The following is a 20,441-nucleotide window of genomic DNA, read 5'->3' as shown; positions in this document are numbered from 1 at the left end:
CAAGGTCACTGAAGGATGCAGTGGGCACAGCAGTGGGCACTGGATATACAACTCGGTCACTGAAGGATGCAGTGGGCACAGCACAAGGTCACTGAAGGATGCAGTGGGCACAGCAGTGGGCCCTGGATATACAACTAGGTCACTGAAGGATGCAGTGAGCACAGTACAAGGTCACTGAAGGATGCAGTGGGCACAGCAGTGGGCACTGGATATACAACTAGGTCACTGAAGGATGCAGTGGGCACAGTACAAGGTCACTGAAGGATGCAGTGGGCACAGCAGTGGGCACTGGATATACACCTAGGTCTCTGAAGGATGCAGTGGGCACAGTACAAGGTCACTGAAGGATGCAGTGGGCACAGCAGTGGGCACTGGATATACAACTAGGTCACTGAAGGATGCAGTGGGCACAGTACAATGTCACTGAAGGATGCAGTGGGCACAGTACAAGGTCACTGAAGGATGCAGTGGGCACAGCAGTGGGCACTGGATATACAACTAGGTCACTGAAGGATGCAGTGGGCACAGTACAAGGTCACTGAAGGATGCAGTGGGCACAGCAGTGGGCACTGGATATACAACTAGGTCACTGAAGGATGCAGTGGGCACAGTACAAGGTCACTGAAGGATGAAGTGGGCACAGCAGTGGGCACTGGATATACAACTAGGTCACTGAAGGATGCAGTGGGCACAGTACAAGGTCACTGAAGGATGCAGTGGGCACAGTACAAGGTCACTGAAGGATGCAGTGGGCACAGCAGTGGGCACTGGATATACAACTAGGTCACTGAAGGATGCAGTGGGCACAGTACAAGGTCACTGAAGGATGCAGTGGGCACAGCAGTGGGCACTGGATATACAACTAGGTCACTGAAGGATGCAGTAGGCACAGTACAAGGTCACTGAAGGATGCAGTGGGCACAGCAGTGGGCACTGGATATACACCTAGGTCACTGAAGGATGCAGTGGGCACAGTACAAGGTCACTGAAGGATGCAGTGGGCACAGCAGTGGGCACTGGATATACAACTAGGTCACTGAAGGATGCAGTGGGCACAGTACAAGGTCACTGAAGGATGCAGTGGGCACAGTACAAGGTCACTGAAGGATGCAGTGGGCACAGCAGTGGGCACTGGATATACAACTAGGTCACTGAAGGATGCAGTGGGCACAGTACAAGGTCACTGAAGGATGCAGTGGGCACAGCAGTGGGCACTGGATATACAACTAGGTCACTGAAGGATGCAGTGGGCACAGCACAAGGTCACTGAAGGATGCAGTGGGCACAGCAGTGGGCACTGGATATACAACTAGGTCACTGAAGGATGCAGTGGGCACAGTACAAGGTCACTGAAGGATGCAGTGGGCACAGCAGTGGGCACTGGATATACAACTAGGTCACTGAAGGATGCAGTGGGCACACAAGGATGTCACACTGTGTAATGAGATGCTCATATGCCAGCGAGCGAGCAGTGGGCACTGGGCACGGCACAAGGTCACTGACAGAATGAATGAACAGTGCTGGCAGAGAGTGGCGGCGCCGGTGGTGTGACTGGCTGCCTGCAAATAGTACAAGTGTATAACTGTCATTGGAATATGCAAGTGAACACTGCAGTTGCACTAACCTGCCTGCCTGCACTACACACAGATAATCCCCACTCCCACTACACTGACTACACTGCAGCACTGAACCTGCCTGCACTACACACAGTTAAATAATCACTAGACTCCCACACTCCCACTACACTACACTGACTACAACTAACTACAGCAATCACTCACTGACTAGCTAACTGTGTACAGTATAAGAGCAGTGTTAGCAAAAAAAACGCTTTGTTTTTAACACAATAAATGCACTTGCTCAAACAACAATGGCCTGGAAATAATCCTCTCAGCACCACAGTCTAGCAAGGACAGAGCTTTTCCATCATGGCCGCCGCTTTATATTCAGGAGGGGAGGGCATAGCTCCCCTCCTGTGATTGGTTGCTAGGACCTGGCTGTGGCACTCTGATTGGCCTGCAATGTGTCACTTCCGCATAGTTTGACGCATTTCCGCAAACCACGACTTCAGCGCCGGGTTTCACGAGCTTGAATGCGGATTTCTGTCCGCATTCACGCGTAGCCGAAGCAGATTTTCGTGGTTGAAAATCTATTCACGGATTTTCGTGTCCGAGGCGGAATGCGTCAAAATGGTCGTGAATCCACGCGTAAGCGTGATCACGACCTGGCGGTGAGCACCACTGGATACAGCACTGTTCACTACACATGTGGGTGGGAAGGGGAATGACTAGCCACTATGCACATAGATGGTGCAGGGGGCCCACTATGTACATGAGGGACTGCAGTTTTTCTTGGGGGGCTGGGTGGTGATTGTTACTCCCCTGACAGTTCACAAACTGGACCTGTATTTTTTTGTTTGTTTTTGTTTTTTAAATGGATGGCATGTTGCCACTACAGGGTACAGCAAGTGCAGCAGAAAGGCCGCATTTGAAATCAAAAAGTAGATGAGAGTGCTGTGATGTATACTATTTATTTTTCTTGCAAAATGTATTTCTTTCCTGCATAAAGTGCATGCTGTGATTTGTATATTGTCTTGTGTTGATTCCAACTTGCTGGAGTCAGGTGGATGAGTTTCTATTGTTCTACTGTCTGTTAGCAGAGTTGTCCTTATCTGCTCATGTTTTAAGGGGCTGATTCGACTTCTCTGATCGAATCGGCTTGAGATCAATGCAGCAGGAAGCACGGTCAATCACATCATCGATCGATTTCTGCCCGTTTTTGATTGATTTGCTCGATTGGTCCAGATGGAAAATCTAGGTTGCTCAGCTGCTGGCAGCATATCGATGGCCCATACAGTTGCATTGGATTGAATGGTGCAACACTACATTTCGATCAATTTTCAATAGACAATTGCAACGCGTTTCGCGGGTCTCACGCCCGCTTCCTCAGGCAAAATACAAAAAGGAGTAACTCAGACATTGTGCAGTTAGATGCAGTAGCCTACCACGGTTCACCAATATGCTGATGCGCCAATCAGAGCGCAGCAGAAGCGGCGAGCAATGGAGAGGTGTGACGTAGCACCCGGTGAGTGATTCTCACGGATGCCTGTCACATTCACCGGCACTGTGCACCACGGGAGAGGCGGGATATCCGCCCTTTGCATGTCGCAGGGACAATTAGGATGGTCAGCAACTCAGGGAAAAGGATTGTTGTCATGCATCACAGGTATTATGCACTTTATGTACAGCTTGGCGATGATATGCAATGTGCACAGCTTATGACAATGAGATGCTGTTTTTTTTATCAAGATGCAATGTGTTTACATATGCTAATTATGACATGTTTGAATCCAGGGGGTGGGGCTATATCTTGACCTGTTTGCTTATTAGGTTGCACTGTCAGTCTACACATTGTTACCATTCTGTACTGTTTTACCTTGACAAAGGGGACCCCACGGGGCCCCGAAACGAGTCGTCGGTATATGGAGTGGACTTGTGTCACATTGGTTGAATAAACCTTGATTTTGGATTCCCGATTTTTGGTCTGGGAGCAAGGCATCTCCAGGTAGACAGGATCCTGTATCTGCTTTATAAGGTCAGGTACTTGGGACTTTTGGAGTGAGTTAGTGAGGAAAACAGCAAGCTGTGGCGCTTGTTTACTAAACCCTTGGAATCAGTAGTTACGGGTGTCATGAACCGGCCCCACGGCAAGCCTGCAGAGATGGTTGCCGACTTGGGTTTGACCAGATCGAGAGGGGAAGCAGCCTTATTCAAGCTAACACAAGGCTTTCACCCCTCAACAACACTTCACTCTGCCACCACTAGCTGCTGCTAGACACTTCAACAATTCCCACTCTGCTGTCGAGTGGCCTGCAGCGTTTTTGTATTTGGGTCAGCTTTGCGCTTAGGCCTAAATACGAGAACGCCACACACACACGAACTCTCACAAGGTAGTGGTGTACAAACCGAGCTTCCAATTAGACTCTGAACTTGGAACACAAATTACACTGCAGTCTCTCTCTAGGAATACGAGCTCTGCTAGTACATCAGAAGTCAGGCTTATTAAATAAAGATTTAATATTCCAAAAAAAAAGTGGAACAGTGCAGAAAGAAATATATACAAAAGATTTACAAAAACAAAGTAAAAATACAAGGACACACAACAGGACAGTTTGCAAAAATAAAAACAGGAATCAAAACCAGAAATTTAACTTTTACCAGCGCAAAGGTCCAACTTGGTCATGGAAGGACACGAATTCTGATTGGATCAGGATCATCTCTAGCTGAGCGCTACCTTTAGGAGAAGATGAGCTCTGAATGTCCTGTGCTGACTTATATAGGTGGATTTGTAGCCTGAGGCCACTAAATGTTCAGATCCAGAACTAATCCAATTTCCCCAGATTGTGACATCACCGTTCGCAGAGCCCTCTGTAAAATCCTTGCTTGCTGTGATATGCAAATTCAAAAGGTTTCCTGTTCCGCTTTGAACTTTCCAGACTCAGTCAGTCCGATTGTATATTGGAACAACAGGTGGCTGTTTACATATATACAGAGTTCAAAGCAATGCAGACACCTTGAAAAGGACATTAGACTATTGTTGACAAATGGCTGCTAATTAGCAGCTTCCTTCATCCTAATGGCTGTAGTTGCCAGAGGAAACGGAATGCAAATGTAATTTACATTAACATACAGAAAATCACATTAGCAGCTTCCTTCATCCTAGTGTCCAGGTGACAATTATATCCCAAAGCCGGCTGCCAGACAGGCTCCTAATAAACATACACATAAGAGAAAGTACATAGCCAACATAAAATGAAAAAATATGGCTTCTGTATTATATACAATATCACAAATAGCTGCTATATTATCACAACGGGAGTGAAGAAACTTCCTGAAGCATCCAATTGCCTGCAATGGAATACTGGACTAATTGCCTGGACTTTATCTGTGGACTTCTTGGACTATATGGAGTTCACTATCTGTGGACACTAAGGGCTTGATTCACAAAAGGGTGCTAACTTAGTTAGAACGCCTAAAAGCCCCTTAACACGCCTAAAGCCATTTAGGATGTGCAAAGTTTCGAGGGCTAAGTTAGCGCGAGCAAAGTTTAGCACTGCGCGGTGCGCGCGAAACATCGCACCGGGTGTGCCTAAACTGTCGCACCGGGTGTGCCCGAAACGTCGCGCTTTGCGTGGAGGTGAGTAAAAATGCCCACTGCATGCTATACTCTGCATAGAGCTCTCGGTGCCGCCTGGGAGATTAAGTTTTGTTTTGCTGAAATATGAAAGTTGTAGAAATCCAAGTAGTTTTGGTGGAATAATAAAACACCTGAGTCCTTTCCATGTTAGCCTTAGCCAGTGCCCTATTGTACATATAATCACAAGTCCAGTGTCGGACTGGGAGGTGGAAAAACTGAAGAAATCCACCTGCTGGCCAAGCAGCAGAAACCCTGCGTTATCCCTCCCAATAGAAACCTGCAGCAAGTGTAATGATCGGTGTAACACAGAGAGGGTCTGATTACCGGTGATCTGCAGTATCACCGAGAATGCAGAATATACCCGATTATTGATGATCTGCAGTATCACCGATAATCAGATATATCTTCTAACCTCTGGACACCTGAGATATGAGAGTGTTTGGTGCAACAGTGATACTTTGAGGAAAGCACCCGTAAGATGGGTGCTAGACAGTAAGAGCTACTGATATGGATCAGATTCCTTCCACAGGTCTGATGCTCCCCAAGGGGCGGAGCCAGGCTGAGACAGTGGGAAGGACAGAACGTGAGTGACACCAATGGGCAGTGTCACTAACAGATCTGTGAACTATCTCTTAACAGGAGAGATAGTTCTCGAGGTCGGACAGGCCAGGTCGGAACCACACGGACAGATACAGTACAGAGACAGGAGGCAGATGCAGATTCCAGAGACCAGCCGAGTTCGGTAACAGAATGACAGAATGACAAAGTACAAAATCAGAGATCAGGAGAATGGTCAGGAGAGCCGAAAGTCATAACAAATAATCAACAATGCCTAAGCTTGAGTGTGAGCTCCAAGATTCTCACACTCCAGGAACTAGTCTAGAATATGACAAATAATACAGATGATACTGAATTCCTAGACTAAGGTGTGAGTTCCTTGGCCATCAACACCTTGGAAACTGAACTAGAGAATAATACAAATAATAACAGATTTCCTAGACTAAGGTGTGAGATCCTTGGCCATCAACACCTTGGAAACTGGTCTAAATAACACAGATACTGACAAGGTCTGAGTGCTACCACGTAGTGATCGCAATGCCAGACACCAGAGGAATGACCAGCACCCAGTATATATACACAAGCGCTCTTCAGCGCCTCCCCTAAGTGCTGGACCAATGAAGGTAGCTGAAATTGTCAGCTGACCGGCTTGGTCAGCTGACCCCCTTCTGACTGCCATAAAGGCCCTGCCTCTCTGCGCGCGCGCGTCCTCCTAAACCAATGTGGACTATCAGTCCCAGCCACACCAGTCATGTGTTGTAATGTTTCTGCTGTATTAGATGCGGAATCCGCAGCACCGCTGTCCGTGCGTGCGGCGTTTTCTCCGGATCCCGAATTACTAAGAGGCACAGGCCTATGCGTGCAACTTGCCGCATTGGTCGCGGAATCCGCCGCCCTAATGTCAGAGCATGCGGCGGTTTCTCCGCGCTCCGCCTGCGCGCCAGCTGCCATGTTGAACGCGGAATCAGCCGCCTCACCTTGAGTATTGGCGGCGGCTTTTCCGCGTTTTCTCACAGCAAGTCTTCACTGTGAGCAGCAACATCTGATTACTGCTGCTTGGCCAGCAAGTTGATTTCTTCAGCTTTTCCAGCTCCCAGTCCGACACTGCACAAGTCTGACAGAAACATTCAACCCTTTGACATACATTGGATTACATGGACTCCAGGTTGTAATGCATCTGTGCATCGCAGAAAAACATGAAAAAGGGAACCAAGTATGAAAAATCCCCGACAGTAACTTAGCCCTTCACCTAGCCCTTCATGCAAACCCTGCTGTCACATACAATGTACAGGCAGCTTGCCAGTACCAGATTCAAATAGGGCCTAACACTTCCAAGGAGTATTGTCATGCACATCATCCAATGTAGTATATGCAATTAAGTGCACAAAATACCATGTCAATGTTCTTTACATTGGGGGACCTAGTTAAACAATACTGAATATATACCTCTACATGGTGGAACACAAAATGGTGAACACCCTGATAGGATTGCATTTTAAAGGAAACCAGAGATGACATTACTAAAAGATTTGACATTACTCCAGCCCCATGAGCACCGGCCGCAATCAGCCCTGGTAATTGGCTTAGCCACACCAGTCGTGCTCTTCTGCACATGCTCCACCCAGAGTAAAGCTGAGCGATGACTGCTTTTGTGAATGCAGATTGGTGTGCTGTGTTCCACCGTCCCGTCCGAGCAAAGCAGCATGTATAGTTTCCTAGTCACATTGCTATCACCTGCTGCCTGGGCCTTGGTATGTATGGTGGCAGCTGAGCGGTTACAGCTTTTGTAAATGCGTATTGGTTTTCTGTGTGCCGCCATCCCATCCCGTCCAAGCAGAGCAGCATGTATAGTTGCTATGGTGAGCAGCCCACGGCATGCACTGAGCTGAAGCCTAGCCGTATTTTCTCTAACCTGTTGTCTGCTGCCCGGGCCTTGGTATGTATGGTGCCTCCCCCGCAGTGTCTTCCTCTGCCGCCTCACGCCACTCTCCCCTGCTTTGCCAGTGGTTTGGAGCTCCCACACAGCACGCGGCAAGGAATCCTCTGTAACTGAGCATATATTATAACGGCGCAGGACGAGCCAAATGAAAACGCTTCCTGCTGCCGCTGAACTCCCTCCGAGTTGTCGTGATGTAATTCGGGGTCTGGCGATCGCCTCGAATTACCGTTATGCGGGACACGCAGCATAGCATTGCTGCTATGACGGCGCCCAGCTTCGCCGGCCAGCACCATGCACCGAAATGAACTGATTCACCTGTAACTGTTCTTCCTAGTCTAATTGCTATGACTCCTGTAGTAGTGCACAGACAATAAGCAATACGACTAAACAGCAATAAGACTACATAGAAAGAAGACTACAGTATAAACAGCAGTTACAGAGCATTCCTTGCCCCCGTGCTGCTGCTCCGAATCACTGACAGAGCAGGGGAGAGTGGCGTGAGGGGCAGAGGAAGAGCAGAGACACTGCAGGAGTAGAACCACTGAGGCCCGGGCAGCAGCCAGCAGCTGAGAGCAATGCGGCTAGGCTTCAGCTAAGTACATGCCGCAGGCTGCTCACCATACCAACTATACATGCTGCTCTGCTCTGTTTGGACGGGACGGGACCTGTATTCACAAACGCCGTCACCGCTCTGTGAGCCTGTAGCGGGTGGGTGTGCACTGGGGGGGGGGTCTATTTGTTAGTGACTCTAGTTAAAGCCAAAACCCCCACTTTTAGGCTACTATTTGGGCCCAAAAACTTGAGTATGCACGGTAAGTTTGGACAGCAGACATAATGCTGTACTGTCAGCCAAGGAGATTGGCAAAGGATGACAGTTTTGCATCTCCAGCCAGTGAGATTGTAAAATAGTGATAATGCAAAAATGTCTTATGTGTAATGTGCAAACTATTCTGCATTGCAAACTAAATATATATCAAACAATACGCACTATGGCAAAAATGATGCTATTCCAATCCACCTATAATCTGGGATAGGGAGAGCATACATTTCTTCATAGAGCTTGTATTGGAAAAAAATGCATATTTTCTTGAAATCTTAGTTACCTGTGGTAGTACTTTTAAATGATATCTGATGCCACTTCTCTTCTCTAGTTTGCAAAGTACCCGCTTGACAGACGATTCCTGTGTACATTTGGCATTGGGAATAAGGAACAACCAGTCCCTGAAGATGCTTGATATATCTTTCAACGATCTGATTGGTCCTCACTTTGGTAACTTGATGGAAGCTCTGGCCAGTCCAACGTGTACAATAGAGAATTTAAGGTTAGTTTATCATTGCTATACAGAATTGTAATCTCCTTTTAAGGATGTACTTTTAGCTCAATGGATTGTACTTCTTGATTGTTGTTGTACAGCTGTGATGATAAATCAGCAACTCATGCATACAAATTTAATGCTGTCTCAATTACCATGTATAGCCTATGACCCACATTGTGGTGGAGTTAGGACTGCAGCAGGCAGGTCATGATAGGATGACAAAATAGCATCCAGACAAAAATATATAGGTTAGTACAGTATATATAGTTAATATAGTTCAAATTATCAAAGTTGCACTCATTTATAGAATTAGGCTTGGTCTACACTATGCCAGATGCTTGTCACAGTGTCTGTTGCATGCTGTGTTGTCATTTGCACTACTCTTTGTTTTGCATCCTCTCTGTGATGCTGCCTCTCGGGACAACACTGACAACACTGACTGGAGCCACTGACTGGAGCCCCAGAAAAGGCAAACATCAGGGACTCCACATAGGAATCAGAATCCTCCCTCCACAGGGAGTGTTTTCACTGAGTGTTCTGCCACCATCTAACCCAGAGATGTTATTCTCAATGTTTTAGATATCCTTGGTGAACAGGTTATGTTACCAGGACTATGGCACAGAACCATACCATGGCTGGATAGTGTACTGGTTAAGGGCTCTGCCTTTGACATGGGAGACCAGGGTTCAAATCCTGGCTAGGTCAAGTACCTATTCAGTAAGGAGTTCAAGGCAAGACTCCCTAACATTGCAGGGTGGCCTCTTGAGCGCGTCCCAGTGGCTGCAGCTCTTGAGCGCTTTGAGTCCGACAGGAGAAAAGCGCTATACAAATGTTCGTATTATTATTATTATTATTATTATATTTCATTAGATAAACTACATAAGTGGATTTTCATGCTATTTATACTCATAATTCTGTATTTGGTTCCCCTAATAGGACGAGTAAAAAAAAAACAAAAAACACCCACATGGGTAAATCACATTTTTAACACAAGTCCCCAAGTTTTTAGTACATAACACTGAAAATACAGGCCTAGTATTAGTTAGGGAAAAAGCCACTTAACATCCACTGCTGAGTAATACTGTTACTGATCTTGCAGTTTTTTCATACTATATGGGAACAAGACAAATAACATTTAAAGGAAGTCTAAAGCGAAAATGAAAAACAAACAAACAAACAAAAACAGATACTTACCATAGAGAGAGGGGAGGCTCTGGGTTCCCATTCCTCTCCTCGTCTTATCGTTCCTGGAGACTGCTCTCTTCCGCTGTGGGTGGGCTATAGAAGTCTTCGGGAGTACTCGGGCTCCCCAAAGACGGGCTGCTCCATACTGCGCACGTGTGAGCGCCCTCTCTCATACACTAGTGTATGCGCAGTATGGAGCCGCCCATCCTTGGGAACACGCGGGCTCCTGAAGACTTCCAAAGCCTCCCGTGGCAGAAGATTTAAACATACAAACCCTCCAGGTCTTGGCAAAAGATTTAAATTAGACTAAGACTTAGCTAAAGCTAAGATTTTAAAAGCATTCACTGCTTCTGTCTTAGCCAAGCAGAAGGCATTGTCTCATAATACAGCTGTAGGTTGTTCCCAGTCTGCCATATTCAACATTGGACAGTTTAGTTAGCCATTAAGGCTATGTTCAGATCAGACAGGCAGTGGATGCTGCTTCCATTACGATTTGCAGATTTTGCGACTGGCTGGTGGTGGCAGTGTTGTGAAGAGCTTGGCACAGAACCATACCAATTCAGCAGCGTCTAAGTGGATGGGAATAAGTCTTCAGATTTTGCATGAAGTAGTGTTGAATGATGCAGTTCATCTGCACCCAGAAACTGCCTACATGAGCCACCTTTGTGGATACCTACACTAGATTGCATGTGCCACAACTGAGTGCAGTTGATCAATGATTATTGAGCATCTGAATGGCATAATTCAACTGCCCCTCTAAACTACCAATAAAATCTCTATATTTTTTTTTAATTTTTTGGAAAACCTATTACCAACACTTGAAAACTTTTAAGTACACTCTTAAAACACCTCTTTAGGCAAATATATAATTTAAAGAGACACTGAAGCGTAAAAAAATATGATATAATTAATTGGTTGTGTACTATGAATAATTACTAGAAGATTAGCAGCAAAGAAAATATTCTCATATTTTTATTTTCAGGTATATAGTGTTTTTTCTAACATTGCATCATTCTATAATATGTGCAGATTACACAATACTCAGCATTCAAAATGATTCTTTCAGAGCAGTCTGTGAACTAATGACCTCTCCTCTGGCAGATAAAAAGTGAACTGTTCACTTACAGTTGAGATAATAAAAGTCAGAAGACAGCCCTCTCCACGACTTTAAAAGTCGTAGAGATTAATGGCTTTTTTGCATAGAGATAACAACTGGAGTTTCTTAACTCTTCCTGTAATGGAAACAATTACACTGATGTATCTGATCTTAATGTTTTATTTCTTAGCTGTGCTACACATACAAATCATACTTTTTTTTTTCGCTTCAGTGTCTCTTTAACATTGTTGCTGTTCAGACATTAATCCACTTAAAGGAATACTATCGATGTATGCATTTATTTTTAAATGCTGTATGTTGTAGCACACATTAGGACAAGTACTAGGAGCAATTTGATTCCTCACACAGCTGTTCCTCTCAGCTGTAAAATCCTTCGTCAGTTTTGGCGTCAGTGTTGGATACAAAATGTATCTAATACTGAGCTCCCAGAGGGCTAGACCATGTGTCTGCACAGGGGAGTTGCTATCAACTCCTCAGTTTATAGTTTATCACCTTGCTGAAAGAATCTTATTGATATGGTGCTAAGGGGTTAAAGATTCTAGCAATGTGTGTTTTTTATCTTTGCTTCTCTTGACTGATAAAGATACTAATAATGCTAATTGTAGACAGTGGTCTGCCCCTCTCAGCAGCTTGTAAAGTGGATGCAGCCTGGAGTGAATCACCTCAAGCAGGCAGCCAGTCTGAGTGTAAACACAGACTTGTGGTATAGCTAGTTATATTCCAGCAATATTCCAGCTCATTTAGTTACCTGTTACCACCTCAGATCAGCCTATTTCTCCTCATGTCTGCTGCATGCTGTGAGTGACACAGTGAAATATATTTGTGAGCTGTGTGACAGAGTAAGCAAGCAGCTCAGGGTGACCCAAACTACTATGAGCTGTGTGAGAAATGAATTTTTAAGCAAGGATAGCGACAGAGAGACCTGGGTGAATAAATAAAGTGCCCCTAGCACTAGTAGTAATGTGTACACTAATATAGAGTATTAAAAAAAAAGTTGTTTCAATCGATAGTATTCCTTTAAGCTTCTTCTCAAATTCACGAAATATTATTCTCTGGCACCTCAGCTACTGTTTATGCATTTCCTTACCTAGTGTTTCTATTTACCACTTTATTTCCCAATATCTCTTCCAGGCTTCAGGGTATCTTGCTGAGTGATGAACATCTCCCATCACTGATGCCACTATCTAAGAAGAAGAACCTCATTAGCCTGGAACTGAGTCATAATTGTGTAACAAGTGCTGGCGTCGGTTGTCTGACAGATTTCATACTGCAGTTCTCCAGCCTCCAACATATCAGGTATGTAGAACAAAGACCAACAAAAACTATTTGTATTCATATGTTTCTTACTTGCAAAAGTTGTATTGCAATGCTTTACAGAGAATTATCCCTTGCCACCAAAACAGTACATGTTCTGATATCCCCCAGGTCATCATACACCAGCACACAAAGGAGACCCAGTATTAATATGCCTAGTATTTCCTGTTAGGAACTGTATTTTGCTAATATAATGTCAGGCCTAGCAGACTGACTGCCTTCAGTGCCTATGGAAGAGCTAAATTTGCACCCACCCCCCATCACCACCACCAAAAAAAAGAGAGAGATCTGTTCTTCACTAATAGTATCAGAAGACCAACATTACATTTCTACATGTACCAGCAAAGTCCATATTTTTTAAGCGGAAATAAAGCCTCTGCATATCAATGCATATTATAAGAAATTTTGCACTAACTAAAATGCTTTATATTCTGTAAAGGATTTACATCTTTGCTTTTCATCAGTCTGGCTGCAGTTTTACTGTACAAAAAGCTGTCCATACTCCTTTACTTAAAGTAAACCTCCGGACTAAAAATCTACTCAGCAGAACTGAAAAGGCTTGGTGTTTCTTTAACAATTTCACAGCATCAGAACTTTGTTTTTCTTACCAAAGCATCATTTTTAGCTGCATTTTTAGCTAAGCTCCACCCATCAAAGAAAAAAAGCCCGGGCTTTTTTCCCCTGATGCTGTGCAGAGCATGATGGGATTTTCTATGTTATTCACGTTGCCTAGCAACTGGGAGAGGTGCTCAGCACACAGGACAGTTGGAACTGCGTCTCATGCTCCCTGTCACCTCCTTTCAACCAAGAAGATGGCTGCCATCATGAAATCAAACATTTGCCTGTTCTTTTAAAACAGTGTGGGTAAGAAATTATATTACCTATCTATTTTAATTAACATAACAAATGTAACTTAATTACAGTATGTTTGTTTAGGCTGGAGTTCCTCTTTAACTCATCATCACTCACACACAAAGTAGTTAAATAGGAGTTGGGAGGATACAGCAGGCAGTCTTTCCCTGTGAGCACAGGTCACTCATCCTTATCTATCTCTGCCATCAAATAAGAGAATAACAGAGTCTCACAATGCCCAATCAACTGACTACCGTAGAAGCCATATACGGCCATCAGGCTGCCTCTGTACTTGCACTTACCAGCCTATTTGTAGAACCCCTCTGTTGCCATCGATTTTCGATTTTGTGGGCGATTTTTTTCTCCTCCCGGAGTTTGGTTGGACGCTGCAGTTTTTGTAAAGCACTTTTAATGAGCGCTTTTGCAGAGCAATTGCGTTTTGTCACTTCCTGAAATGAACTCTTTGAACCGGAAAATAATAAATACAATGTATTTATTCTTAAAAACGCAAACGCAGTCACTGCACAAAGCGATTTTGTGAGCGTTGTGCATTCTTCCTATATCTTTCATTGAGACAAAAACGCCTCAAAAATGGTACAGGCAACACTTTGCTGAGCAGATCGGAAACAAACCGCTCAGATGTGAACTCCCTCATAGGGAATCATTGCACAAGCATTTTAAGGGTGATTTTGAAAATCGCCTGAGCTTGAAAAAAGGTCAAAAAACGCCCTTAGCGTAAATGAGCCCTGAGCAGGGCCGGGCCGAGGCATAGGCTGGAGAGGCTCCAGCCTCAGGGCGCAGTGTAGGAGGGGGCGCAAAATTCATTCAGCTGTCATTCCTAATTGTGTTTGAAGCAGAAAGAAATAAGAAAAGGGGATACATAGCAGTGACTGCAGGCCAGATAACTAGATATTAAGGTGTTGGGGAGGTTGTGGGCCCTGTGGCACCTCTTAGTCTAATAGCAATCAGTGTGTGACGGCTGGGGTGGGAGGGATGGAGGGGCGCACTTTGGTGTCTCAGCCTTGGGTGCTGGAGGACCTTGTCCCTGCTGTGGCCCTGAGTATAGTTTCATGACTGTATCTGGACCTTTCCTCATCTCTTCACTTGTTGTCATCTAGAAAAGAATCTGCTGAGTTGAAGGGCTGCCTTCACAGAATGAAACTCTCAGTAGCACGAGGAAGAGTTGGAGAATGAAAGTTGTTCACTAGTTGAGGACACGCATTCTCCTGCCAGATCCTCACTTTCTAGGGGCTCTGGGTCACACGATTGATATTCCAAATAGCCATTCTATGGAATGGCTTTAACAAATATGAAAATTGAGTGAGCAATGGTGTTGTGCTGTGCTGTGAAGGTTGTGCTGTGTGTGTGTGAGATCAGCAGGACAACCAAGCAATTTAAATTGTTTAAAAGTAAATAAATATTTCAGCCTCCAAACCACTCTCATTTAGGAATGCTCATTCAGATCTCACGGAACTGAAATTTCGCCATTTCCAATCAGAAATCAGCATCTCTGATCGGAAAACAGAAATCAGATATCTGCAGAAATACTGCTGCACAGCCACAACTTGGTAATTTTAGCCCAATCACAGAACTCGGAAACATTGAACCGAACAGAGAATGCAGAGTCAACTTGGAAGTATTTTGCCAGTCAGAGGATGCAAAAAAATGACCAAGAAAAAGACCCCTCGGATCGTAAATGGAAAACAGAAATATATCGGAAATCCGCGGAATCGGTAATCAGCATTGGCGTATATCTGAATTTCCGCAGAGTTGGAGAACAGCATTTCCGACCATCCCTACTCTCAATCCTGGTGTGCTTTAAGAGGTTCGTTGCAATTGTCTGTTCATTCGCCAACAGGAGATTTTCTTTAAAGTTTCCATGAGTCTGTAGCATTACATACTAAAAATGCTATCTGATTCGGGGGCTAGCCAGATCATGTAGCGTTATTTGCCTTCGCTCCCCACTGCTCCTGTGAGCTTTAATCAGTCAGTTTTATTCCCCCCCTCCCCCTCCAAAAAAATAAATAAAATAAAAAATGACTGTGGACCCACAAAGCTGCAGCCCTAAGCACTTATCTTGGTCAGAGTGCAGAGAGTGGGGAGGAGGCGGATAAGGGGCATGAAGGGGTGAGGTACAGGCGGAAAGGGGGCACATAGAGGTAGGGAAGGGGCATTCCTAACGCCAGATGGGGAGTTTTGCAGGAGTACCTCTCTTGCAAAGGACGCCGCTTCCCAGCTCTAGCCAGAGACAAGCTGCTGGTCAGCAATTTGGGGGGGGGGGGGGGGGGGGGAAGCAACAGAAGAGAGAAGGGGGAGCAGAGAGCAGCACAGAGAGAACATAGAGACATATAATTGAGCAAAGCACATACCTCTGTGTCCCATTTGTAATTTTAGATCTGTCTTTGCTACACTTTAACATGCTAAAAGTACAGTATATCCTGGCAATTACGTCTCTAAGTATGGTATCAGGAAGAGGTGTAGGGACACTCATGTTCTTTATCTGTTATGGGTTCATGGCCTAGAACTTTAGAACACCCTGATTTTATCAATTTACGCATGTACTTCTTTACACCATCAACCATTAGAAATAATTATTTTGAATTTAAATGATTTCTTTCACAGTGATCTCAGGCAAATATTTTTACTTTCAAACCAGCACATCTTTTCTGTGATTTTTTTCGCACACATCTTCCATAGCCACAAAAGATGCTGGCGAGTGGCGACCTGGCATTATATAAAGGCAACTTAATAATAATATTTCTACATGCCTCTGTAAACTTGCAAAATATGTTAGTCACATAGGAGAATTTTTCTTTCAAGTTTATAACAGGTTTTCACAGATTTTGCAAATAGAAGAGATGTCCATTAGAATGTAGTAGTCTCTTGGGGAAACAAACGTTCCTTTCATTATATCTTGTTACATCAGGTATGGGTAAGGGTGCGTTTCCACTAGTGCAGTGGGAAATCGCCGCGGATTCTCCGCGGAGGAATTTGCATGCAGGAGCGAAATCGCATGCGGTTGTATGCGAATTTTACCGCGAATTCGCATACAATTTCGCATGGATGACGCTGTGTGCGAATTTAACCATGTCAGTGCCTGTGTGCTTTTTCATTGATTCCATGCGAAATCGTATGCGAATTCTCATGAAAATTCGCATGAAAAAACACCATGCGAAATCCCTATTAAATACATTGTATGCGAATCGCATGCGTGTGTGCGGTGTCCGAATTCGGATGGCTCTGCTGAGCAGATTTTTCCTGCACAAGAAAACGCTCCGTTTTCCTGACAAGTGGACACAGGCTCATTCACTTTTATTGGTTATGCGAATTTGCATGCGGGGAACGCATGCGAATTCACGTTAGTGGAAACGCACCCTAAGTATTCTGTCAAGTGGGGGATGTCCTGTATATTCCATTCCCCTTTCCTGCTATGGCTACTTCAGAAGCCCGGGTCTCTCCTGACCCATTTTTTACCAGGCTTGTAAATGATGGAGTGGAAGATGCAGAGAAGTCCCCCTGTGGATGGGTTGCTGCTCAATTTGTAGTCATCTGATATGATTCAATAAATGGTGAGAGTGTTCTGTGGCTGATGCAGGTTTCTGGCCAGTGGGTTATTGTTGCATGTTAGAGTGCCTTTTGTAAAGTCCTGACCCTGGTGACATCCCCTTCCTCCTATTTGGGGTCATGTGCTTCTGGAGAGATTCCTCTTGCATATTGCACTACTGGGTCAGCAGAATTGCTGCTATATGCTGCTTGGATAGAGTTGTGCGCAGAGACCTAGACCTCAGCACCTGTCTTGTCCCTTGGTGGACACACCTCCATAACAGGATCTAACACCTACCATAAGATTAAAATTATTTCAAAAAGTCCTGGATTTTGGCTTTAAGTATCCATCTAAAGTTCTTTGAAGCTTTTTGTGTGACATTTAAATTTCTTACAACTGTAAAAATATTGTATCTTTTCACATCAACTTTTTATTGCTTCTAGCTTGTTTGAATATCGAATGCTAAGTTATGAAGACAAAAGAGCATTGGAACAGTTGTCAAAGCAAAGACCGGGCCTGAACGTTTCGATTGCCTGACCAAAAGAGACTAGATAATGTCTGTGGTGAAAAAACTCACACGTTTAACTTTAACAAAAACTTTTCACCTTCACACTTATAGACCTATCAATGAAAATGTTCAGTATACTGCAATCAGTTGATAAAAACCTAGGTTCTTAACACATGGTATGCCAATCATAAGGCAAGACTGTCCAGCTCTAGTCCTCAAGGACCAAGGTTTTCACAAATTTTTGGCACAGCTCAAAGTAATTGATGGGACTGAAGCAGGAAAGCTATGGTTCATCAAATAGAAACCATTTCTCAATGTCATTGTCCATTCTAAACACTAGTATGGATTAGGCCCTCCAAGACTGGAGTTGGACAGCCCTGCCCAAGGGGGTTATGTGGCTAAGGCTCAGTGGGTACTTGATTTTGTCATAAGGTGGCCACACATGATACAATTCTTTACTTTTGTTTTCAATTTGAGAAGTACAATCAATGTTTCTGATTGTAACATTGAAAAATCTAATCTAAATCTAATGAATTAATTTTTTCCACTTAAGAAAAAAATGATTAAACACTCTGAAATGATTGCTTGAGTCTATAAATCAAGAACAAACTTAAAAGGCTGGAGGTTCCCAACAGATATAAAACAATGAAAACAATATAAAAACGAGAGGTACAGTAAGCTTACCTTTCCTGTGGTGAAGTAGCACAAGTAGCAATCAAAAACTTGATTGAGATTTTCAAGAGTTTATTGCAGAAATGGTTCAGACAACACATTTATTTGGTATCTCCAGCTTCATCCAGTCAATAAAACCACAGTTCAAAAAGGAGGCTTGCTACACCACTGTGGAATTATTTGTATTTACATTTGTGCAGAACTAATTGTTAATAATAAACAGATAACGGGGTATATTTATTAGAGTGGAGCAAATTTGCTCCAATAAAGCTCAGAAATGGAGCAGTTGCCCAAAAGCGACCCAGTATCACAATACTTGATCTGCATATCTGCATAAAATTTTCAGGCTTGTGTGTCTGTTTCCTAATTGCCTTTGCCTGTGTGTCAACCCAGATAATCACAGTCTTTAATTGTTGTTGTTGTGGGGATTCTACAGCAGGCTATTTCAATGCTGGTTTCTAATGTAGAATTGTATGGAAGCCTTTATGTGAGTATCTGACAGGCTTGCCTATGCCACCAGGGTAATGCTTGCCTTGCTTTTGTTTTTTCTAATTGACCTGTCTGGATGTCACCTTCAGCATGGTTAATAAGGAGGTCTAGATAATCACTGTGCCTGTGGTCCTCAGGACTGGTTGTCTTGGGCAGACCCCATGCTTACATTATTTATTCTACCCCTATTCCCAATGTCCACCATCCTTAAAACCTGTTCCTGTAATCTCTGCTGATGAGATTTAAACTTTTTAAACATCACCTAAATTTCTCCAGTTTTTGGTGCTCCTATTCCAGTTCATCCACTATTTCCCCCCACATGCTGAACATTATTAGTGTTATTGATTTCTAAAGTACCAACATATTCTTTGGCTCTGAACAAAGTAAGAAACAAGGATGGGGTGCATAATAATGCAGACAAATGGTATACACCAATCAGTGGCGTAGCTTAGGAGCTTTGGGCCCCGATGCAAGTTTTACATAGGGCCCCCCCAAGCACTCTATACATAACAATTGATACAGCGTGCCAAAACTTGCCAATGGCAACTACAGTGTCAGAGGTGCAAGAAGGGGATGGGGAACAGTTTGTTAATGATTATCACTATTCAAAGTATCTATAAAAGTAATTATTATGAGCACAGGACCAATAGAGAGCTAATACTGCAGTTCAGGGAGGGCCCTACAGGGCCCCTCTGGCCCAAGGGCCCCGATGCGGTCACAACCTCTGCACCCCCTATTGCTACGCCCCTGACACCAATATACAAAATACAGGATTGGTACAAAACAATCCCTTTTCACCTTCTTTCAAATCTTTCAATTGTAAATCTATTATATGTGTTTTCTATCTCTACTGCAAGAGCTTCAAACTATGCCTACTATAGCAAACCTGTTTGTGTGTGTGTGTGTGGGGGGGGGGGGGGGAGGCGAGGTTAGATGCTTTCCGCTTTCCTCAGTAGAGAAGGCCTGTGGGCGATCCAGGGCCCCTGGGGCTTCTCCAATCCACATCTATCCTACTATTGCTCACCATGACTCCCTTTTTCTCCACAGCTGCACACTCATTTGTGTTTGAGCTCTACTGCACTGCACAGAGTGGCCTGTGCCTGCACAGCAGAACAAATGAGCTCATACACAGAGTATAAAGCTGTGAGAGAGTGGCACTGTCCTACTGCACAGGGGTCGTATTTGCACCTGCACAGTGTGGCCGTTCTCATACACGGATGAAAGTGCAGCCACAAGAATATTTTTGACAAGCTCTTGTTGTAAATGTTCAGTGGATCCCAGCACTGGATCAGTGAGGTTTAGGAGGATGGGGGAAGCCTCTGGATTATCCAGAGGCTTCCCTCTACAGATGCAAGTATCTAACTTGCAGGGCCATGCAGAGGATCCTTAAAGAGAACCCGAGGTGGGAATTACTTTTACTATTGGGGCACAGAGGCTGGTTGTGCGCACTAAGACCAGCCTCTGTTGCCCCATCGTGTGCCTCCATGTCCCCCCTGCTCGCCGCTATACCCCCCGCATTGCTGGCGACACGCAGCGTGTCGCCAGCTCAATGTTTACCTTGCGCTGTCAGTCAGCGCTGCTCCCCTGCCTCCTCCGCATCGGCGCCACCCGCCGCGTCACTTCCCTCCTATCAGCGGGAGGGAAGGGACACGGGCGGGTGCGCCGATGCGGAGGAGGCAGGGGAGCGGCGCTGACTGACAGCGCAAGGTAAACATTGAGCTGGCGACACAGCCAGCAATGCGGGGGGTATA

The 20,441-nt window shown here is 44.6% G+C and overlaps 1 protein-coding gene across 1 annotated transcript in view; it reads left to right on the top strand.

Moving 5' to 3' along the window:
• LOC137532687 (NACHT, LRR and PYD domains-containing protein 6-like) overlaps positions 1 to 18,741 on the top strand; it is a 91,608-nt gene extending 72,867 nt beyond the window's left edge. The window contains exons 9-11 of the mRNA XM_068253502.1: positions 8,845 to 9,015; positions 12,443 to 12,607; positions 17,465 to 18,741. Coding sequence (XP_068109603.1) covers positions 8,845 to 9,015; positions 12,443 to 12,607; positions 17,465 to 17,558 — 430 coding nt within the window. The 3' untranslated portion in view covers positions 17,559 to 18,741. The remainder of the gene's footprint in view (positions 1 to 8,844; positions 9,016 to 12,442; positions 12,608 to 17,464) is intronic.
• Positions 18,742 to 20,441: the final 1,700 nt, after the last annotated feature.

Source organism: Hyperolius riggenbachi, chromosome 9 (assembly GCF_040937935.1).
Source record: "Hyperolius riggenbachi isolate aHypRig1 chromosome 9, aHypRig1.pri, whole genome shotgun sequence".
NCBI lineage: Eukaryota > Metazoa > Chordata > Amphibia > Anura > Hyperoliidae > Hyperolius > Hyperolius riggenbachi.
This window is presented reverse-complemented; position numbering and strand designations above follow the sequence as displayed.